General features: G+C 34.9%; 2 protein-coding genes across 2 annotated transcripts; one reads left to right on the top strand and one right to left on the bottom strand.

Moving 5' to 3' along the window:
* The first annotated feature begins 2,262 nt into the window (after positions 1-2,262).
* Positions 2,263-8,720, top strand: LOC123659358 (N-alpha-acetyltransferase 60). Its single transcript, XM_045594575.1, has 6 exons — positions 2,263-2,279; positions 2,518-2,623; positions 2,846-3,077; positions 3,977-4,148; positions 4,937-5,149; positions 7,878-8,720. Exons 1-6 carry the CDS (start codon positions 2,263-2,265, stop codon positions 7,921-7,923), a joined length of 786 nt encoding a protein of 261 aa, XP_045450531.1. The 3' UTR covers positions 7,924-8,720.
* Positions 8,721-8,804: 84 nt separating this feature from the next.
* LOC123659359 (potassium voltage-gated channel protein Shab) lies at positions 8,805-20,292 on the bottom strand. The gene is made up of 12 exons (XM_045594576.1): positions 20,108-20,292; positions 19,604-19,831; positions 19,058-19,364; positions 16,082-16,928; positions 15,223-15,347; positions 14,857-14,949; positions 13,446-13,523; positions 12,904-13,054; positions 11,449-11,834; positions 11,110-11,182; positions 10,519-10,658; positions 8,805-9,277 (listed from the first exon to the last, which is right to left on the bottom strand). Exons 1-12 carry the CDS (start codon positions 20,290-20,292, stop codon positions 9,182-9,184), a joined length of 2,709 nt encoding a protein of 902 aa, XP_045450532.1. The 3' UTR covers positions 8,805-9,181.
* Between the last annotated feature and the right edge of the window lie 4,718 nt (positions 20,293-25,010).

Here is a 25,010-nt window from a genome sequence, read left to right as displayed (position 1 = left end):
AACAAAAATAAATACAGACATGTGTTTTTTATTTCACTTAATAGTTTGAATTATTATTATTATTATTATTTTGTTTGATTTATTTTATTTTATGCTATTTGTTATTTTCTAAAATACTAAATTTCCTAAATTCTTTTATGTACTTAATTTAAAACGAATCAACAAATTAAAAAAAAATCAAGAACTAGAAAATATATATAAAATTCAATTTTTTTTTTCAAATTGTGTTGCTTCTATACTATCCGAAGGAATTTTGTTCCTACCTGGTGTCCCCATGACACGACATAATTTTATTACTGTTATTATTATTTTTTAATTATGTATATATAATAAATAATAGTTTAATATGTAATATATAATTATTTTAGTTTAATTTTATATACATATTTTTTTAAATGATATCATTGTCATTATTTTAAAATGACATATTACATAAACACATAATTGCATATAGTTTAGAAATGACAAAGACAGGAATTAAAATTATGATGAAATAGATAATCCCACCAAAAACATTTTCATGTAAAATGTTGCCAAGACGAGATCATATGGCTCGCACTGTCAAAAAGTTATCAGATCTCATGTAGAGCCAAGCTTCTAACTCTACACGCCCTAACTCTACAAGCCCTAACTTCACAAACTCTACACCTTAGTCAAAATATGTGGCTTGGCCGTTTCGCTACCGTCACGTGGGCGTAAGGTGAAAATTTTTTTCACTGTTTTTTACTTTTCTGTCATACAATAGTTCTATTAAAGAGAAAATAAAAAGAAGAAGAATAATTGATATACATATAATACAAATAAAAATAAAAAGAGAAAATATATTTATATAAATGAGACAGGAAAGTCGTCATCTACAACATCGGTAGCCGGTAGTAACGAAACGGCCAAGCCACATATTTTGACTAAGGTGTAGGGTTTGTGAAGTTAGGGCTTGTAGAGTTAGGGCGTGTAGAGTTAGAAGCTTGGCTCTACATGAGATCTGATAACTTTTTGACAGTGCGAGCCATATGATCTCGTCTTGGCAACATTTTACATGAAAATGTTTTTGGTGGGATTTCACTTCTTTTTGTAAGTTGCTTATGACATTATTGTAGTTGCATTTTACCTCCGACACATTTTATACCATAAATATCATCCAATCTTCACCATATTCGGTTTAAGCACGCTGTTTTTGATTTTATGTTGAACTGATATGCAAACGGTGATCTCCGCCAAAACTTAAATACCAAAACTACAAAATGTAAATTTTCGACGTAAACTAATAACCAATTTTTATTTTTTATGTATTTTATTATTATTATTAATAACAAGGAGTCCCTATATCAATTTTCAGACCTCTAGCATCAAAATTTGCGGAAGTCTCATACAAACTTCCATCCCCTAGTTTAAGGGGTTGGGGGGTAAAAGTTCCAAGTTTTACAATTTTTTTGTTGTTTGTGTACTAATACTAGCTTACATACCAAATTTCAGCTTTCTGGGACTTCAGGAAGTACTCTAAGAATTTTGATGATCATCAGTGAGTGACGAAATCGGGGGTTTTTAGATATCAATAAAATCTAAAGTATAAGAGCTATGCAATTGAAACTTTATATGTTAAATAAGTTCACTATTGACATCATATCCCCAGAATTTTGTTTATCTAGTATAATCCAAACCCAAGTTATGAGGGTTCAAAAAAACGACGAAGCACTTCGAGAAAAGATAGGTAGTGCTTTTCGTTTTTTTTTTTTTTTTTTTTTTTTTGGTTCGTCTTGGCGGGGGCACTACCGTGCCCCCAGATTTTACTACTCCTCACAAATACCTATGTAACTTAGAAATGTGTCAGAAACACATTCAAACAATATCCGAACTGAAAAATAGCTTGTCCCACTACATAGTTTATCCTATGTACAGAACATGTTTTTAATTTATTAAATTATTTTTATAAAATACAATCCTACTCATACCTTTAATAGTCTCTAAATAATTATTATTAATTTAATATAAATGTTTCGAAATGGTTATTTTGTACAGTTGTGCACATAGCTTTATACATTACAATGGCAATATCAATTACACTGTCATTTTTATTATCATAAAAGTGTCATATTGACTTCGTTACTTGACTGTCAAAGTTATATTTATTGTGAATTTGATATCACAAAAATTTTTGAGCGATTCATAACAAGCTTATGGAAAACGATACGATAGATTTTGAAATGATAACAAAATTTGTGTCAATACATTTTTAGATGTTACTATTGATGGCCAGTTTGCCGAATGGCTGGATTTAGCTGGTAAGTAGCTATTTATGTTTAAACAGAGTGGTAGATCTCCCAATTGATTCAATTTAATTATTGATGTTCTATTAAAGTCCTTCTATAGTCTTTAATTGATGGAATCGTTGCTCAATTTACTTTTATTTCACGTGACAATTTCATATTTATGATGTGCGATGAGATTAAAAATATGCTATATTTTTTGTAAACATTAAAATAAAATATTTTGAAAATTTAAGTCTAAAAACAATTATAGGTACCTGTCTGAAGGCTTCCAGGTAATAATTGAGAAGTCAAAAGAAGCAAAATGTTCGTTGAAAGATGTACAGTTACGTTTCTTGTGTCCTGAAGATTTAGAGGAGGTATTTTGATTTTATACATTTTTAAAAAATATTGAAAAAAAAAGGTTTTTTTAGTTCCATCTTTAAATGTTCAAATTTCCTATAATTAACGCATCGGCTATTAAATCTTTCTATGAAGTGATTCATATTTATGCACTTTTGATGTCCATGGTGTGAATAATATATATTTTTCTTACTTAAAAAAGCCCTTATATTTTGAAGTTATTTCATCTTCATTTACAGGTAAGATCCTTATGCAGAGACTGGTTCCCCATTGAGTACCCACAATCCTGGTATGAGGACATCACATCATCTGAGAGGTTTTTTGCACTGGCTGCTGTACATAAAAGCCAAATAATTGGACTTATAGTTGCTGAAATTAAACCATATCTCAAACTTAACGCAGAAGACAGAGGTATACTCTCAAGATGGTTTGCCTCAAAAGATACACTTGTTGCATATATACTATCTTTAGGTAAGATATTAACAGTATATTTAGTAGATAGATATATTGCAAGATGTATTAATATAATTATATCAAGCTGGCAATAAAATGTTATAATCAAAGCTAATCAAAATCAATAATATTATTATTCAAGTAAGCTTGAAAAGCACTTTTGAATCATCATATTACTAATTTAAGTTAATATTACTTTTTAAGAAATATCATTCTTGATGCGAAGCTACCAAGCAACATGGAATATAGATTCAGCTGAGAAAATTTGACTAGAAACTCAGCTGCTATAAATATACTCATGCCTTTCATGAAATACAGTGCTTTGAAACCTGCACATCATTATCACTAATATAATTTTGAATCAAATAATATGCTTTAGCAAATAAAGACTTGTCGCTGTGTGGTTATGGCAGTAAAGAATGTAGCCTCTCTTCCCGTGGGTGTTGCAAGAGGCGACTAAGGGATAACAAAGATCCACTACCACCTTGAAACAAATATAAAGCCGACTAATAGTATTATAACCATCCAACTGCTGACTTTGAAATACACAGGGCGGAAGACGGGCAGCACTGTCTTTGGTGCGACAAAGCCAGCCCTGCGGTCAGCAACCCGCGTGCCCAGTTTTGTGACTATGGGCAAAACACATGAGTTCTCGCCATAATGTCAGGCGCGACTCGTTGAGGCCCATGTCCAGCAGTGGACTGCGATATGCTGAAGTGAATAAAAATTTGAATATAAAATAAAAATTGATTATATTTTGTTATATAAACCAATTTCATAATACAAACAAATTTTAATGTGCAACCTTATTAGTGTTATGTAGTTTTGTGTTATATTATTAACCTATATATGTTTTAAATCTCCGAAACATTAGAGTAAATAAAGTGCTTATCTTTATTTATGTTATCAATTTTTAGGTGTGGTACGTTCGTATCGTCGGTCAGGAGTGGCTACCATGCTATTGGATGTTCTTATAAACCACTTAGCTGGCCCTGTGCCTCAGCCACCTCACGAACATCGTGTTAAAGCTATATTTCTTCACGTACTGACTACAAACAATGAGGCTATTTTGTTTTACGAAAAAAGAAGGTAAATCTAATGTAGTCTTATTACTTCTCAGCAGTTTTTTTAACCGACTTCAAAAAAAGGAGGAGATTACTCAATTCGACTGTATATTTTTTTTTTTATGTATGTTCGAATATCCGTTGTTTATAAACCGATTTTGATAATTCTTTTTTTGTTGGAAAGCAGATATCCCTAGTTTGGTACCATGATAAGAAAACCAAGATCTGATGATGGGATCTCAGAGAAATCGAGGGAAACTCGAAACTCCGCATAACTTTTTACTGGGTATACCGATTTTGATAATTTTTAATGTAATCTAAAGCCGATGTTTATCATGTGGTCACATTTATATTTAATCGAGATCTGATCACAACTTTTGGAGTAATCTTTGATAATGCGTATTTACTTGACTATTTTTTCGTCTACCTACGTTGTATTACTTGTCGATATAATTGAAGTTGGTTTTTCTTCGTTTGCCTGCAAACACATTTATTGTTGTTTCTCATAATTATCACACTATTTACAATATTAATCTAGGTGTATTAAGTTTTGTTTAAGATAAATATTTGTTGAGAGATTATTTCTCTTTGGTACTCTCAATTTAACAAATTAATGAAATCAAATTTAATATAAAGTACAAACATAATAAAGTTCATTTCTGCTGTGACCTTGTAAATTTATAATTATTATAATGCAATTTTTTTAACCTGTATTTTACGATCTTCTCAAGCTAGTGATAAATTAGCTTGATAAGAATTATTACTACTTTTAATCAAAATCTTATCTGTAACAGTATTTTTTTTTAATTTCAGATTTAGATTACACTCTTTCCTACCGTACTATTATTCAATTAAGGGTCGTTGCAAAGATGGATTTACATATGTATATTATGTGAACGGAGGTCATGCACCATGGGGCTTATATGACTATGTGAAATATGTGGCCCAAGTGGCGTGGCGCGGAGGAGGACTTTACCCATGGCTCTGGGGCAAATTGCGAACTGCTCTCACCATTGCTTGGCATAGGTAGTGTACATATAAAACCTTATTTTTACTAGCCAAATATATATATTATATAGATATTTTCAAGTTATGAAATTATTGGTTTCATTAATGACTATAGGTCATTCAGCTGATTGATCTTATTGTGTGACTGTCATTGATCTCTGCCTGTATCAGACACAAGTTGTAATGCCACCTACACGCCTTAAGTGACTGAGAGCAAGCTTATTTGCATGTTACTTTTTAACTCGACTTACGTTAACTTTCTTAACTAACTTACCAAAACTTAAGGTGTGTGGTTGACTGTCAACTTGTATATGTATTTTTTTTTTTATATCTCTGTTGGCAAAAAATGACGTTAATTAATATTATACAAATGTAAAATTGTTCAAAGGCATTTCATTTCATTATGTGTCACTTTTATGACATTTTTTATCGTGAAGTCTAATCACATACATATGTATTTGTTCTGTTGATATGTTTAAAAATCATTGCAATATACATGTATTTTCGTAATTATACGCGTACGTGCATGAATAATATAATATCGATTTTTAAAATTATACCATAATAAATACGATTATTAGATAAAACTTGACATATTTTTAATACATGACACATTAGGGTTCAAAGATGAAAGAAATCTCGTAACAATATTATATGTTGCTAGTACGCGGTTCATGGAATCAAAAGTCCATTAAAAAGGTTCGAATTTAATACGACAATTATACATATACGCATAAAATAGGTATGTTATATGTAGTTTTAAAATTTAAGATAAAGTTTACGCTAATTACGACATGTATGTACATACGTAGACAAAGGGATCTAGACTTTACATGACGATTAATAATTTATGAAAAATTAATTAACCGAAAAGTGTCTTCCACTGATCAAATAAGAACACCTTTTTTTGTTTCATAGTTTTAATAATGTGTTCCACCCATAAAACGAGCTGATTACTGATTTATGATAATAAAAAAGTGCGGCTCGTGGCATTTGAACGGGTAAATATTTAGAAAAAATAACACAGCATTGTATTATTTAAATTCCCTCTGCAATAGATGCTTGCGAAATTATCCGAAACATGTTGAGATTACGGATAAATTTTTATTTCGTATATCCGATAGTTTTGATTCGAATCTTAATATAACTTGTTATTCTGTAAGTAACTACAATGTGAAGTTCTTTGATTCCCGTACAATAAGTCAGCATCATAGCACTTCAGTGTTGTTTCAGCTGTAAATAGAGTTGAACACCTTTACAATTACGTATCTGGAGCTAATTATTTTTATGAATTACTAGCTGACCCGGCGAACTTCGTATCGCCTAACACAAACTTTATCGTATGGTATTAAAGTTCAAATTGACTTTTAAGTATTATCACAAATCTTTTGTATGGGAGTATAGAAAAGTGTTGTTTTTAGACTTTTTCTGGAAATTTTAATTTTTTTTTTTTTTAGAATTTTTCTCTCCGTAAGAACCATCCTCGTACTTCAAGGAATATTTAAAAAAAAGAATTAGCGAAATCGGTCCAACCGTTCTCGAGTTTTGCGCTTAGCAACACATTCAGCGACTCATTTTTATATTATAGATTATTTTTTTCATTTTTTTTTTACTTGTCGATGAATTTGAAGTCGGCTTTTTTTCTTAGATTAAACACAATATCAAATTAACATGTGAGTAAGCATTGCTTACCACTCTAATAGTTAAAGAAAATGTCATAAATAATTTTAATAAAACAGCCTAGATTCCTGCGTCTGTATTTTAAATACGCTTTACTTTTCTCACTTGCATTTAGAATTAATGTTATAATACGGTTGAAAGTTGTGAAGGACGTTAATTATTGAAAAGTGAAAATTTGTTAAGATGATTTTGATAATTTTTAATGATAGCTACATGCATTTACAGAAGTAAATTGTTGCAAAATGAGTAACAATTTTTTTTATTATTATTTTCCTATATAATTGCCAAGAATTATTTAACTTTAATATATGATTTCGTGATCTTCTAAACAAATAGGTATAAAATTTAAATATTCACAAACATATCATATGTATATACATATTTTCGACATTACCCTTTTTAATTTCTTGTAGCTTTAATTTCATCGCTGCATTATAATTTATGAAAATTTGCTCTCTAGATATTTCATAACTTATTTTAAAATTTAATTATTTTATTAACTTTGTTGGCCATAAATATATGGTATGACTCATGAACTATACATGTACCTACACAATATCTGTATAAATAATGAAACTATAAAAACATTTTTCTTTCTTTCAAAACAAGCGTGAAGTAAAAAAAGACATTAATTAATCATACTGTCTTTAGTTTAGTCCCGCTAGCAAAATGATCGCATATCCGATTTAATTATGTAAAATATACTACAATAAAAATTCACTTTATCTAGTACACTATGTGTGGGTACGGTCAATTTACTTATTAGGATTCAATATCATACCATTCGTTATGTCTGTGTGTTTTACAATAATTAAATAAAACATTTTAAAATCATTCACCTTCGCAATTAAGTCCTTCATATTAATAGGAGTTAGTAATATGACCACAAACCAACATACGTATTTATATACACTTCCACATAACATCAGTTACAACTTGTGATATTTTTTTTTTTTTTTTGGTATTTAAAGCTTTAAACTTTAAATTTTGCTTCTTGAAAATTATCTGTTACTTCGTAAAATCTCAAAATTAAACACTATTATATCGTTATGAAATTATATTATAGGAGGAAAAAACTAAAGGCATCGAGTGATATTAAGTATGCAGTATAGTGCCATGATTTTACGCCAAGACATTTGAAGTAAGGTGCCTGTGTGTTCACTTGAAAGAAGTAATTTATAATTAACATAGAAATAACTATCCTAGAATATTGTTATAAATGTTAAATGCATTAATATTAATTATTTTTAAATAACACTGTGCTTGTGTAATTATAACGATTTTTATCACATCAGCGGTGTTTACTAGATTACTTATTTTTTAACATAATGTTAAAATCAATGGAACTTTAATGTAAATGGGTCTTCAAAATCAATGATAAAATACTTTACACCAATATATTAAGACGTTCTAATATACAAGTAGTAACTTTTGAATGATATTTGATCTTATCAGTTACATCATTGTATTCAGCTCAGAATATTTTAAAAGATGCCGTGTGAACACCGCGCTCGTGCAATTAGCCTACATTCGACATACGCTGGTGTGAAAAGAATGTCATTATATTTTAACTCATTAGGAACCAAAGTATATTTTTGTTTTAGTGCTTTAAAGTATTAATTATTAAAACTATTGTTTTTAGTGTTATGACAATGGGTATTATTATTTCTGGAAACTTTTTATTAATTTAATTAATATTTCGTGTGATACTTTACGTTTCAAAATTTAAGATTCCAAATTTATATTTTAACTGTGTGGACTATTTTTTGTATTTAATGTATTTTTATATAACGTATGATAAATATACAATAATTTGCACTTTTACATTGATCGACGTTACGTGTTAAATTTGTATTCTTTTTGATTTAAAATTATAATTTACTCTGAAAATAAATATCGTTGTTGACAACTATTGTATTTTTTATTTATTTTTCCTCTCTTGTATCGTATTACGAATAAAGGGTAAGACATGAGTTGCAAGTAAAACAATAAATAACAATTTCAGAAAATCTTTAATTTTAATAATTGCTTTTTTTTTTCTTCAACTATGCTGTACAAACTATATTCGCTTAAATTAGAATTAGCAATTAATAATTGCACGTAAAAAACTTAACAAATAGGTACTTTCAACTTTTCGATTGGAATGAACGATTATTACATTACGTAATATATTATTATTTTTTTACAATATTTATAATAAACTCTATAAAATGAAAATTCTCTATCAACAAGCAGTCACAATCGCTCAATGATATGTTAAAATTATTTTTGTGTATTTTATTGCGTTCTATAAAGTATTAATATATGAAAGTATTATCGAGTACGCGACTACATCTATGAGGCGTAGCGGGCGGTAGGCGGTGCGCTGAACTATGACACTAAGTTGCTTCTGTCCGTTGCGCCTTTGTGGTTTTGACTTTTGAAATCTTTGAGACGTATAGGTGAAGACTCGCTTCCCGAATCACCCTGAAAGTATTCAAAGTATTAAAAAAATATTTTTTATTTTATTATAATCGATTATGGTCCTTAATATATTTTTGGAGTCGGCACAGAAAAACTTAAAACTAAAAAATTTAAATTTGTGTAATCGTTGTTAGTTTCACTTGCATATTGAATAAAATCAGACTATGTTCTCTTTGTTATAAATTTCAAGAAAAAATTGCATAAATCTAATTTTTTTATAGACAATAATGATTCCTGGACCACAACATGATGTTGTAAAAAAATATTATTTCTTGTAGAACAATTAATTGCTCAAATTTATCGTCATGTTCAGTTGGGCTGCTCCAGATTTTGTGTAGGATATTTCCTGCTGTGTGTTTTTTTAGAAGGATAATAATTATTTACAGCAATTATCCAAAACAATTCCTTTTCATCCACATTATATGGGCTAAATGAATCACATCAAGTTTTCCGAGCTACAGATCGCATTAGTAATGGTAAGATTACACTTAAAGATTATGAAATATGAATGACTCGGAGATTACACGTATTATCACAAAATAAACGTATTTGTTTCAACGATAGAATCAGACTATTACTGTTAACTGTTTCGAATAAAAAATATCTCCTTAATCTATATATATATACGTGAAGGAAAAATATTTTTACCCCTTTTTTACGAAAATTGCGCAGACGAAGGAGTATGAAATTTCGCACACTCATAGTTTATATAGAGGAGTGCAGAATGCAAATTTTTTTTTATTGTACATAAAAAATACATTAAATCAATAAAAAAACATTACACACACTACCGTAGACACACACACAAACGCATATATGCTCTTTTGTTTCTTATTATAGATGTCTTTGACAACAGGACCTTAATAATTTGAATTAATTATGGTCGAATTTCGACCACCGACGACCACTAGTTATTATTACTAAGTTATATGTATAATCTCGCGAGCCCTTCTAAAGCTATGCTTTTTGCTAATTAAAACTAGAAATAATATTTACTAAGTATCTAATTAAGTTTTGATCATATAAGCAAGTAAAAGTTCGTCAATCCTGTTTTGTATGTATTTGTGTGTATCCACGATGTTTCAGACACCATGGTAGTGGGGACCATGAATGTTGGGAGTCACAAAATAATAATTTTGATCAGTTTCGTTTCATTGAAAGTATTTTTTATTGCTAGCATATAATCTTATAACTTACAATTACAACTTAATACGTAGTTATACATAGTAACTATCGAAACATACGTTAGCACCAAGGGAGGTAGTCTCCTGTAAGAGCAGCTCGCTGTCGGTACCACGAGACTCCTTATTCTTTAAGATGGATCGTGATCGCGAGTCGCTCTCTAGAGGCCATCCGCTGCCACCGCGCTTATTGCCATTCTTACCTAAATGTCAAATTACACATTGTAGGTACGCCATTAAATTTTAGTTTTGGAACTAATTTATTTTACATATTCTTGATTTTAATATAGATCTCATTTATTATAAAAACTAGCTGTGCCCGCGACTTCGTCTGCGTGGAATTTAACTAAAAAGTTATTGTTCAGTTCGCAGAGTTATAAAATAAATAAATTTCTAAAATAAAAGTATCCTAAAATACTCTTTACTATGTGAGCTATCTGCCAGTGAAAGTACCGTCAAAATCGGTTCAGCCGTTTCAGAGATTAGCCGGAACAATCAATACATCCATATGAATTTAGTAAAAAGCGGTTATTTTAATATTACAAACAGACACTCCAATTTTATTTATTTGTATAGAAGAAGTATAACTTCAAAAACGAGACTCAAAATTTTAACTTACAAGTAATTTATTCAATTTTTCAAAAATAAACTTGCCAAATAATATATGGTGATTAATTATCCGTGTTGCTATGCCTCTCGGCGGCCTCCTCTCCTCCTCCGACCATTCCTGCGTAAAATCAATTTCGTAACATGTTCAGTATCATGTTTAAAAATCGTCACAACCTGGTTGAAATTAGAAATATTTTCAATAAATTGAATAAGGTTCATGCACAAGTGACAATCAATTTACATTTGATGATTAAGGGGCATATCTACATCATGCAGACGAAACAGTATAGAATATTAAATTAAAAGTTTTGATTCTGCGAATATGAAAGACGCGCTTGCAGAGGTTTTATTATCTGGCGAGTGGTGCACAGAGCCCGGACTGACCTGTTGAAAGCGCGCTTTTCTATGTTTGGGCTTTGTGTCGTCGGCGGCGACGGGCGACTCATCTATCGGCTGCGGCAAGCTCGAACGCGAGGCGTCGAGTGGCCGGACCAGCTCACACGCCGTGCTCGTCCCGACACCAGACAAACTTCCCCGAGACCCGCGCGGCGAGCCTTCGCCCTGCGAACCTTTCGCACACAAAACGGTCCCGTCCCCCGAAGCGCTTTTGCGCACACCGTTAAATTCCGCCGGTACACCTCCCCCGCCCTCCCCCGTACCGCCACCGCTGCTACCGTCCAACGGATTCACATATAAGTTCGAAGAGTCGTTCTCGCACGTGATGTCGCCCTCTGAAGGAAAAGGGTGCGTAAGGCATGATGCAAATGTATCTGCAACGTAAGACAGAGGCACATGGAACCGCGCACGCCCAGTTTGAATAAAACAGTGTAGGTCACTCTAATAAAAAACAGACACAACTTGGGTGCTAAGAAGTGAGATCATAGTGACAACATACATTCCACGATTAGAAAAGGGACAAAATAACAATGCTCAAAAACATTTTTACAGACTCAGTTTATAGGTTTTTATGCATACGAGGTCTATTCAAAAAATATTGAGACATGGTTCCGTCGAACACTAAACAAATCCCATTGGCCATTACGCCCCACACGCATATGGAATGGCACCAATGAATGGAAATAGGTAAATTCGAATAGTGTGAACAACTCATTCCTTCTTGTTCACAGTTTGGCATCAAGATTTGGAGGTCAACAGCGACTATGAAATTCAGTGCACATTTTTTAAATAACTTCTATGGTTTAGTTTTGTGGCTAATACACCGAGGGTTGCGGGTTCGATTCCCGCTCCCGCTCGGGATGGATATTTGTATTTGTACAAATATTTTTTGCCAGTTTGGATGTCTGTCTATGTGGGACTCCACATCGTGTTTCGAAGAGGACGTTAAGCCGTCGCGTCGGTCCGGTTTATTATCATAATTATACACCTGATAATGATCGTTAATCACACTAGAAAACATATACGCCAACCCGCAATGGAGCAGCGTGGTGACTATTAAGCTACAATCCTTCTCCTACATGGAGAAACAGACCTATACCCAGCAGTGTGATGCTACAGACCGAATCGAGCACATTTTTAAATTGACTCATCCTAAAAACCATCAAAATGCTTATAATCACTTTGTAGGACAATTTAAAAAAAAATCGGAAGGTAATTTTTTGAATAGACCTCAAATCGAGAAAAGAATAAATTGGTTAAAATATGTAAAAACATACGGTAACATGTATAAGAATGTAACGTGATAGTGTTCAATTTAGGTGAAGGTATAATACAGTGACCGTGTACCTAATATTGTATTGTTGATACCGATGTTCGCGTTGCACAGATGAGATACAATGTATACACTGTTGTTCATTTTTAAATGAAGTTGGAAGTACGTACCAGGGCTATCAAGACTGTTGGGCGTCGCTTCGGGAAGTGCACGCGGTGCTGGGTGCCGCTGCAGGCACGCCAGCTCCACGCACACCGGCTGACGGAGGTCCGACGTCGGCATTGGCATCAGTTGTTCGGCGTCTATAAATTCTTTGTAACCCTATATAAAACCATGAATAAATGTTACAAATTTGTCACAAAATAAACGTATAGATTGATGCATACACAGTTATAAAATATGTTGTCGAAATTTAATCAAAACACAATGTGTTTAAAAATAGTTTAAGCTGTAAATTTGCTTATCAAAGACGAAAATTATGTATTCAAAGCTTTATATATATATAAATTGAAAATATTTTTAACAATACCTGTGGTATGCAAAAAAACATTAAATAAAAAATTTAAAGCTTGTACTTACTGGTAATGCTGATGGAAAAAATTAGATGTGATTAAAAAAAGATTATTAGCACTCTCTCGTAAACTTTAAGTAAAGAAAACCCAAGTTATTTTGCAAACACGCAATCAAATAATCATATGTTAGTGTTTAGTACCTTGAACGTGCAAAAACAACATTCAAATTCAGAAGGCAGCTGATCCAAGTCAAGCTGTTTTTCAGCCATCTTCTTTTCCTAGAAAAAGAGAATATATTAGTAAAACATACATTCCAACACCTTCAAAGTATTTTAATATCTCGGTTAACAGCTACTAAAATATTTAATTGACGAGACTAATGACGACGTTTGCATAAACCTCAAATTAATTTTAGCGAGGTAGCATCAGCATCGTTAAAAATCTGTTTATAGGACAATGGTTCAGGTAGGTAGTAACCATAGTCAAATGTCCACCACTAACGAAACTTATGTAGCCGGACCGTATCAAAAATACGCCAACTTGTATAACATTTCATTGTAAGGAAAAAGTGATGACCAAAGAATAAATAATTGTGTTTGCTCGCAAACGAAAAAAACCGACTTCAATTACATCGAAAAGTAATACAACATTCTCTGGGATTTCCTCATCTGATCCGGTTTCCTTATCATCGTACTATCTTTGGGATATCAATCATTCGGTTCATAAACGACGAAGTCATCCTCGAACATACATATACACACATATACATACATACATATATATACACGGTCGAATTGAGTAAACTCCTCCTTTTTTAAAGTCTCCTTTTTTGAAATACATAATATTTTTGTGTGTATTTGAGTTGAAATCAGTTTTTGCACTCACATTATAATTGCATAATATGACAGCAGAGTAACTTTCGACATATTTGGGTATACTAGCCCTTTGGAAAAAATCTTGTTAAGCATTTTTTTTTTATATTACTAGGTCGGCAAACAAGCGTACGGCTCACGTGGTGGTAAAAGATTACCGTAGCTTATAGACGCCTGCAACATCAGAAGCATCGCACGCGCGTTGCCGACCCAATCCCCCCCCCCCGGAGCTCTGGTCACCTTACTCACCAACAGGAACACAATACTGCTTGAAAACAGTGTTATTTCTTCTGTAAGGTCGAGGTACTACCCCAGTCGGGCTGCTCCATATTTTGAGCAGGAAATTCCTGCTGTGCCCTGCCTCAGTTAGTTAGCATAGACAACAGCGGAACAAATTCTCATAGCGAGTTATGAGAGCCTATGATGTTTGTAAACACACAGATCTGATCTGATGTTTAATGAGGTTTATAATACTTATTCCATAGGGAAGTGTAGAAAGTACGTAGATACTTCATCTAGTCATAAAATTTATAAAAAGTATACTTTTTTTGCTAACTGATAAAATTCACAATATTTATTTTGCTTTACAGGTATCCCGTTAATGGTGAAAATTTAAACCAAGCTCATAGATTTTTGTCCATTGTCTTTTAATAATCGACGAAGCAATTATTCTAAAAAGCTTAAAACTAAGAAGCACTACTAGCACAGTGATTAGCACTTTGATTTAATAATGTCTTACTGGTGTTGCGTCAGGATTAATGAGCAAGCATTTCTCCGGCGAACTCAAGCCTTCGCTTGAGAAGCGACGTTCCTTTTTAGGACTGCTCTGAAACTACATACTAGTGTTTTAATTATAAGCCCTTTGCGTGCCTACCATTGTACATTACATGTTACTTCTTGAAATTATTAAAAGTAGCGATGATAAATATATTTTAGCATTTGATTTGAGCATGATATTTAAAATAAAATATTGTCAATGAAAGCTCAGTGTATTTATTTAGAAGCATTTTGGGCTTTGCAATAATATAAAGATGAAGAGAAGATGTTTTTATACCTTAAGTGATTTCTATTTATGTACTTGAATTGGTTATCGTGATACTCTTACCTGAACGTTATCAGCAGTCTGCGGTATCTTATTTCCAAAAGCGTGTTCATACTGTTTGTAGCATCCAGTAGTGGCCGGCGCTTCGCCCTCCAGGCTAGTCCCGTCCCCTTGTGACAGGTTGTGTCCTGGAGACACATACCATCTTAAGTAGCAGAGCTTTCATTATCAGCCTCCCATTTATTTCCAGTAAGCGTTCATATTACCTATTTTTATATTTTATATAACAATTATATACGAGTAAAACGACATTTAGAACAATTAATGAAGCAGCGTGAACTACAAAACACACATTCCACACGAACAGTCTAGAAATCCAGCGTTCTCCGGATACACACAACGTACAGTCCACAGAAGAAATGAGTGTTAGTTTTATGAAGCGTTAGGCTTACGCTGACAATGTAATCGACCTTAGATAAAGTGTCTTCGTCGCACATCGCAAGCTACACGCGACGCGAACTCAACCCCGAGCTACCGATATAATAATAAGGGGTCGAGTATGACGACTGTGCGATAGTAGCAAGTAGCTCATCTGGCGTCGTCTCTCGCCTCAATGAGGACGCATTTGTCACCTGAAGACAAGGAATAAAATACTCTGATACACCTCTTTGGAACCAACGAGTGAATATAGCTGTAGCTGCGATGTAACGTGATCTGTTTTGATTTGAGTATGCCTGCGAGTCCGGAGAGCTAAACGATGCGACGTGCACTCAACCAGCATCCAACACACTCATTAACAAGGATATAAAATCGAGCACTTAACACATAAAGCATGCGTGCAAACGGTGAAAGTTACGAGAACGTGCAAAGGACACATGACATGAACAAGCAAAAGGCATAGCATTTTGTTTAATTTACTGACCTGTGTCCACAATGACGTCGATGAGGTCCATGCTCTTGGCGAAGGCATCCCGCAAGTTAATGTGGTGGAAGGAGACAATAGAGCCCTCCCGCTTAGCGCGCTCGAGCGCCTCACGTCGCTTGAGGGCCTTTTCTCGCCGCATCTGATTCTTGTAAAACTCGGCGAAATTGTTGACGATAATGGGGATGGGTAACGCAATTACCAACACGCCGCAAATACAGCAAACTGAGCCGATGACCTTGCCCAACGGGGTCGTGGGGTAAATGTCACCGTATCCAACTGTGGTCATGGTGATGCCGGCCCACCAGAACGTTTCCGGAATAGAAATAAATTTAGTCCCCGGCTCTTCTTTTTCAGCAAAATATGCCAGCGAGGAAAATATAAGTACTCCCATGGCGAGGAATAACATGAGCAGTCCTAGCTCTTTGTACGAATTTCTGAGCGTAAAACCGAGTGATTGTAACCCGGTGGAGTGCCGAGCTAATTTTAGAATACGCAATATTCGCATTATACGAAAGATTTGCACAACACGACGTACATCTTGAAACTGGTCGGTCGCGTTTTTATTAGTTTCAAGTAGAAAAAGAGACACGAAATAGGGCAATATTGCCAATAAATCGATAACGTTCAATCCACCTTTAAAGAACTTCCATTTGTCCGGTGAGGCACTAAATCGCAGCACATACTCAAGCGTAAACCACGTGATGCACACGGCTTCGACCATGGCCAGCTGTGGGTTGTCCATGAGTGCGCCCTTCTCGTCGTACACTTGCATTTGAGGAATGGTGTTGAGAGTGAGCCCTATTGTGGACAGCACGATGAAGAGGATCGAAATAACTGCGATCACCTGCAAGCATCCAATGATTGAGCGAAATACGCTCCCCGCCACCGTACTGTCACACTTCAAAACCTAATTATGTAAGTTTTGGTATGATATCAATCGTAGAAATAGTATAGTAAAGTAGTAGTAGTAGCACAATTCGTGTTAAATAATGCAAGTGTCTATACAGTATTAACAATTTTGTACAACGGTAATCTTAACAGTGAAAGTATGTAAGTAATAGTTACGAATATAAAAATGTTGCCTTATTTATGTATTTACAGTTTTCAGCACAAATTATTAAGTTCCATTGTATGTAACATTCATGGCCTTAAGAATACGCAATTTGGTGTTAAAATAACATCTATGGGTGTTTTTGTTAGTAGTGTTGTGTGGTCGAGGTGTAGTATAAAAGTTAAAAAATATACATGTACGGTCATGGACGGACATGCGTTTAGTAAATGCATATGTAATGACTAATGTTAAACAACGCGCGTTCGTCCATTATTCGCGTCGGTTAGTCGGATCAGTACGACGAAGCGGAAGCGCTGGTGGGTTTGTGGTAAACAGGGTAAAGAGTACAGGAACGCCAGGAGCGAGAGGAGAGGGTGCGAACGCCGGAGGACGACACTCAGCCGTGGTGAGAGGCAGCGCGGGCGCGACGCGCGCACTGCGGACGCCGGTCCGCAGGGCGCCACGACCGTCCCGTGCGACCCCGCACGCGGGCCGCGGAGCGTCGCCGGCAGCGGCTGGTCACATCGCGTAAGCCCATCCCATATTTGCATTTTTACGACAACAATTAAGCTTTGTTTTAATAAATGTGCTCTCGTTTAGAGAACTATCCACGCGGCTGTGAACATTAAAAATATATGTAACACGAAATTGTATATGGCACGAAAGTGCCATATTGTAAATGCATATACATGAATATTGAAATAAAAAAATAGCAGATATTTATATATTAGATTAAACGAAACATAGAAATTAATAAAGCAGTACCTTAAAATCGACGCACGCGTCTAAATAAATACAGATATACATGTATTAATTTTAAAAAGTAATAAAAATATATTAAAACTACTTTGTATGAAACATAAATTTAAATTTGACTATGCAAATACGTAATAATAGTTGTAGCAATTGATATTTAAATGCTTTCTCAATTATTTTAGTACAACATAAATAAATATATGATACATATGTTATTACTTATTGAAAATAAAAATAGAGAATAAGAAACGAAAAAAATAGCAACGTAATCGAGACTGTATTAAAATTATGTATTAATAATAACTTTAATTTAGTAGTTATTACACTATTGAGTAGATGTGACAAACCATTTAACTTTGTTGAAATTACGCAAAACTAGTAGGTGAAATGTATACTTATACTTACATTAGTGGGCATCTATTCGTCGCTGTTGTCGAAAATTTCAAGGTAAGCAAACATTGATACTTGCTTCTAAGGGGAAGGTATTTGAACAAGAACAAGGGTATCAGGCAAATTCGACAAAAGCGATCTGGTCACGATACAACATCGGAACACAACACCACATTCGACATTCCATTACACTAACAACACATTGTCTACGAAGGATATTGATAGATGTTATTCATGCACCACAAGTACAACATTGACAGCCCACATTATAATCCATCCATTTCATGCATATAACCTACTTATGAAAATCAGAAGACATCGGTGTATTAAACAGTTTAAAATATACATTATTTCTATAACATTGTTATTTATAGGTATACTATATATACAACGAATTGTGCGACATTAATAAATCTTTTGTTTCTTATTCAATTGTTTACAAGTCATAGTCCTTATGATTTAAAATCGACTATTTGATACTGTGCAAAGCCGTGTTTGTATACCTAATTGTATGAAAAATATGTTATATTTAATAAAGTTGCATATACTTTAGTCTGAGAATTATTTAATAATTGTGCAATGTGTAATATAGAAAACCTTAGCCCACAATATACACAAGCATCTATTTCTACATAAATTTGAAATATAAGTGAAACAATTTTAAATTTATAGAGTCCTTAATACCTTTCACTCTTAGAAATAAATCCTTAGCAGCTTGCTGGGGTATAATGTTTAACGGAACAATAGTATTAATTTAGCATTAGCTTATACGTTACCCTAGCTGCGATGCTCGTGGTAGGTTTTTCTAATAAATCCCACAGCCACTTTTGGTATTGAGCGCATGTACCCTGACCAAACTCCTCCTCTTCTCGCTGTCGTAAACTTTCGGCTTCTTTTCTCATTTCTTCGTGCACATGCTCCTTCCGTTGGTGATATTTATGTTGACAACAAGACTCCAGATATAGTTCGTCTACACCCCAATATTCGAGATCATCACTAAATGCCAACACGCACATTTCGTCGACTAAGTGTAATTTGCCAGTCCTATAGAAGTTTAAAATTGAACTGAAACTTTTCGGGTGCCTGAAATAAAAAGAAAAAATGGATTTTAGGTAGTTTTTCCAAATGAATGTAATTAGTTGAATTCATCAAATTTATACTGTCGATGTAATTACAGGAACTGCTCAGACTTAACAGAATGCTTTTATAAGTTACACTTAACGAATAATATGCTCGCTTATAGAAAACCGAACTCCTAATCTCAAAATACAATAACAATCCTGAAGAGCGACTAAAAGTACAACTAATGAGTAAAGACTCACCTATCAAAAAAATATTCATTATCTTGCAGCGAGTAGTCATCGCAGATTTCCGTAATGGCTTCATGTGTGTTGCAGTCGCGCAATCTGCCGAGCCTCGTGTGCGGCAGTCGTTCCAGCGTCCGCCATAGCACCTCGTGTCGAACACCTCCAACGTTAATAATAACGCGCTTGCTAAGAGCTTTTGCTCTTAGCATCATAAAGGGCTCCGGTGGTAAAGATGACATCGATCTAAAAGTAAACATTATATCGTTCTATATTAAGTGGTTTTTTAAACAACTAGTTCGGCAAATAAGTATACTGCTCACCTGATGGTAATCATAGCAGCATAGCCCCAGGAGCCCTGGCCACCTTACTCACCACAGGAATACAACACTGCGTAAAAGCAGTATTATTTTGCTGTGAACTTCTTTAAGGTCGAGGTACTTTCCCATTCGGGCTGCTGCAGATTAGTTTTATAAAGAAATTGAAGAGTAGAATTTATAAACAATAAATATGAGATTGAACCTGGAATGCACCCGCTGCAGAGCGGCCGCAGCGGTCGCGGCCGAGTGCGCGGGCGCGGGCGCCGGCGCGAGGCCGCGGTCGAGCTGCGCATCGTGCGCGGGCGCCGCGAAGCCCATGGGCGCACGCGGGGGCGAGTCGCCCACGTGCCAGCGCGCGGCGCCGCGGCCCGCCCCCTCGCCCACCATACCGCTAGCTCATCGTGACACACGTTTCCGCCCCATCCGACTTGAAAAGACTATTCGATGTTATTTTAATCTGTAAAAAAAAGACGAATTACGTTTTTAATTTTACAAGTTACCACGTGTTCGGCGATAGAAAAAATTATGAAATTTATAGCACCTTAAATTTTCTTCTGTCTAATAACCGAATAAAATTTAAAGTCTTGTATCGACTGCATCTACTGACAACATTGTAACTCTTTTATTTATTCACGCGCCCTCCTCGTGTCCTACTAACATAATTAATCTTCCAGCTAAAACGAACTTTATAAACATATAATAAGTAAAAGTCAATTTATGATACTTAATTTATTTATATTATCGAAAAGGCATTTTTGTACGTTGGCACGTTTATGTGTATTGTTTTACAATTAGAAAACAATAATCGACAAATGTTATAAGTGGTCCACTAAATTATGTACTGTAAGAGTAAGGAAGTGAGTTAACAGTTTATTTTAAAACTAATTGTCCTTCTTCAGAGCTATATGCATTTCAGACAAATAGAAATAAATATCGCAAGTATTTATTCGGACACGATCGAGAGCGGTGGGCGGAGGAAATCGATTACCAGATCGCGTGGCGAACCCTGCCAGTATCAAGCCTTTAGATCGACCCTAATCTAATAATAGCATTCATTGCATTCGTTCAACAGCACTACTGTATCTATGCTTTTTTAACAATATAAGTTGTACACTTCTATTCTTCTTATTACACAAAGTAACGAAATAAGTCAATCTTATAGGTGTTTTTAGCACCCAAACGTAGGCGGTGTCAAGCACGCGGATAAATATCCATGTAACGAAGAATTGAATTGCAGAAGTAAGTTTGTGTATAGTAATAGATTCAAACATACATATGAACGAGAAAAATTCGGAACCATATTTATTTTATCAATGACACAGTGAATATTACAATAAAAAAAATCACAATAATGTGTAGAAAAAAATATGTTAATAAAGGAAGTCATGTAAATGATTATTTCTCATGCAATTAAAGCATTTTTCATGATATTAAAGCCCTACCCTATGCCTAATATAATATCAAAAAGATTGCCTTTTACAGATTAGATAGGGCAAAAAAAAATATCGACGGTGACGAAGAAGCATTAATATGTCCATTTTTTTTTATTTTACTTATGAATATGTATATAACATATTTTGTTTATAAAACAGCCGTGGAGTGGCATGTAAAATTAATCTCCAACCCTTCTTGTCCATAGGAAAAGAAGGTTTTAATAACAATGGTGTGGCGACATCTATCGCGCGAAAATACGAACGACTACAAAACTACGTAATTAGAGAAAACTGACGTATGCTACATCGCGCTATCAGAGTTTTCAAAGTGATTAAGTATATATACAAGATCCCGACAAACAACCGTCGGGGCCAGTAGCCCGCCAGACACAACACCCGTCTGGTGGAGGATCCTCCCTTTTCAATGGCGGACGCGATTCTTCACACCACGTTCCTTCCTCTCGCTAACCAAAATGGAATTGTGACAGACTGTAACAGTAGAACACCAGCTCTCGATAGTCGACTACAGTTCTTAGTTGGTTTATACATCGCACATTCACAACAAATCAAATACAAAAGTTTAGTGTTATACATTCAAGAGCCGGAAGCAAACATCCTTTGTCCATTAGGTATCCATTTATATTGCATTTGTTATTCGTCTAGACTTGCAAGTCATCATGGGTTGCGGTGGCAAAATCAGGTGATCAATTAGCTTGTTACTATTATTCTCAGCGTTAATATTACGAGAAATATTTTAATACCAGAAATATTATAATTCTGTAACAAAAAGATCTTCAATTGTAACGAACGTAAAACACGTACCTAATTAAACGTGTTCGGTTACATTGACACATTTAAGGTGGATGTGTCTAAAAAATGTTCCAAATATGGTACATCTCTTTAAACTTCCCGCACTTAATATTTAAACCAAAACAGATATCATTAATTCTCTCCTTATCCAATTACAAAAATGCATCGCTGTTCATTTTCGCGCTGGCTATTTTGGAAGTGGCTGTGTGCATAATCTCAGGGGACGGTCAATGTGACTCAATTTATAAAATATGCTGATTCCATTTTACGTAGTTTGGTAATAAAATCTGATCGTCATGTAACAATTCCGTAATCTATATATACGTAACCTATATAAGAGATTTCCACCTATATATTGCCTCATCACGATATCTCTGGAACCATAAGCGATATGGCGTGGAAACTTGAAATTTGGTAGGAATATTCCTTTCGCCGAGTAGAAGTCAGCTAAGAACCAATTTTAAGAAATTCCACTCACAATGGTTGCGGGGACGACATATATCGACTACAAATTTTTTTAGAAATCTCCTATATGTGATGTAGAAATGATCAATGAGCGATTTTATGATAACTCATCCCTAATAAGGATTATAACAGTGAAAATTTTAAATGTATGTAACTCCGAAACTACTAAACCGATTTTTATCAAATTTTGTAAGCATCTGTAATTTCGTCTAGCTTGGTGTGTGTGGCTCTTCCTGGCAGGCCTGAGTGTCTGTCTGGGTACGGGCCTCGAGGTTACCCTCTTTACCCAGGCTTTCATCACCGGGGCTTTGCCTCCGGGGTCACATTATTTCGGCCATAATGGGCCAGGATCTTCTAAACCTTGGGGTCTTCGCCTGGTCAGCATAGTAGCACTCTACTATACTCCCACCGTCGGTCGATCCCTATCCGTTGGTCCCTCCCTTGGTCAGGGTAACTTCGGAATGTCCTCACCCGTATCGTCCGAATCGTCGCCACCGCTGTCCGCGCTGGGTCGGCTCGGTGGTGGTTGCAGGAGCTCGCGAGGTAGAGGACGTCCTTCCGACGGTCTCACATGAAGCGGGGCAATGCCGTGGAGGGGTACGCACGCACCTTTGTCCACGCGAGCGAACATAGCGCGCGCTATGTTGCGGAGGTATTCCTCTACATACTCTACATCGAAAAAGCAGCGACTACGTTCGGACGGCTCAGTACAAGAGTGTGGAACAACAAACATCTTACCAACAGGACAAAGATGATAGTATTCCAGGCCTGTGTCTTGAGCACACTCCTGGACGGAGCGCTAAACGTGGACATCTTATGCCAAGCAAGAACACTTTTATACACATACTTTTTATATGCGCTGCCTACGGAGTATCCTGGTTATAAGTTGGAAAGACAGAGCGACATACGAGAGAATTCTATAAATAGTGCGAATGCCCAGTCTAACTGCTATGCTTAAACAGCGTCGGCTGCGTTGGTTAGGGCATGTGCACCGGATGGATCCTTCTTGACTTTCACGGCAGATCATATTTGGCGCAGTTGCGAATCCAAGGAGGGATGTTGGGAGGCCATTGCTCCGTTTTAAAGACTGCGCCAAGTGCCATATGGTTATTTTTAACATAGACCACAACAGCTGGGAAAAAATAGCCAAGAACAGAGACTAATGGCGTAAGAGCGTGAAGGATGGTCAACAACATTATGATGAAGCCTAGTTTGGACTCTTATCAGACAGGAGAAACAAAAAAACATCAAAACAGCGACATCAATGAAACTAGCACATCTTTTGCCTGTTCGGTGTGTGGTAGTCTGTATCGGCTTATATACCTATAAAAAAATGCTCTTCAGGCACCGCTTAAATGTCTGGAATAGAAGTAGAGGCCTTTACTACTATTCCTCCACGGTGGGCGTCTTAGTGTCTCTTTGCAGCACATCGTTCCTTAAATACCACGGAGCTCCGAAACTACTGAACCAATTTTTATCAAGTTTTGTAAGCAATTGGACCCGGTAGGTGGCACTACTATCGGTATGTAAGCAATCAAATTAGATAACTGTTTTTCGAGCAGGACAACGTTTGCCGGATCCGCTAGTCATTTAAATAAAACTAGCCGACCCGTGCCCACTTCGTTGGGCGTTAATTATTTTTTGTGATGCAAATATATACCTAGTAAAGTTTTCATCTCACTCGGACATCTCCGACTTGATTTACATATACTATTACTTTTCACTGAATTTTTTGTTCCGTAAGAATAAAATTTATATATCACTCCTGAATTGTGTAGCTTAATTTCTGTTAGTGAAAGAATTTTCATGGTCGGATCAGTATTTTCGAAGATTATTCCCTACAAACAAACAAAGTTAGATACTTTACCTTTTTATAATATTAATATCTAATATATAAAATTCTCGTTTCACAATGATATAAAATACTCCTCCGAAACGTCTGGACCGATTTTTATGAAAACTTGTGTGAATCGGCCAACATCTATTTTTCATACCCCTAATTTATAAGGGGGGAGGCGATTAAGGGGGTTTATAACATATATGGCAAAACAACGTTTGCGGGGTCAGCTATATTAGTATAGATTCTCGTGTCACAATGTTAGTTACCATAATTCTCCGAAACTGCTGAACGGGTTTTTATGAAATTTTGTGTGCATATTGGGTAGATCTCAAAATCGTTCAACATCTATTTTTTATACCCCTAAATGATAAGGATGATTTAACCCTAAGTTATTAACCCTTATTATATTTTTATTTTATTATGATTTGTCATTAAAAATACATACAACCCAAAATTTTTACCCTTTTACCACCAACCCTCATTTTTAATAGTGTTTAGCGGCAAGTCAACTTTGCTGAGTCAGCTAGTTGGTTATAAATGTACAGAATAAAAAATAT

The sequence above is a fragment of the Melitaea cinxia genome, chromosome 14, assembly GCF_905220565.1.
Source record: "Melitaea cinxia chromosome 14, ilMelCinx1.1, whole genome shotgun sequence".
In the NCBI taxonomy this organism is placed as follows: domain Eukaryota; kingdom Metazoa; phylum Arthropoda; class Insecta; order Lepidoptera; family Nymphalidae; genus Melitaea; species Melitaea cinxia.
The sequence above is the reverse complement of the archived record's forward strand: the minus strand, read 5'-3'. Positions and strand labels throughout refer to the sequence as shown.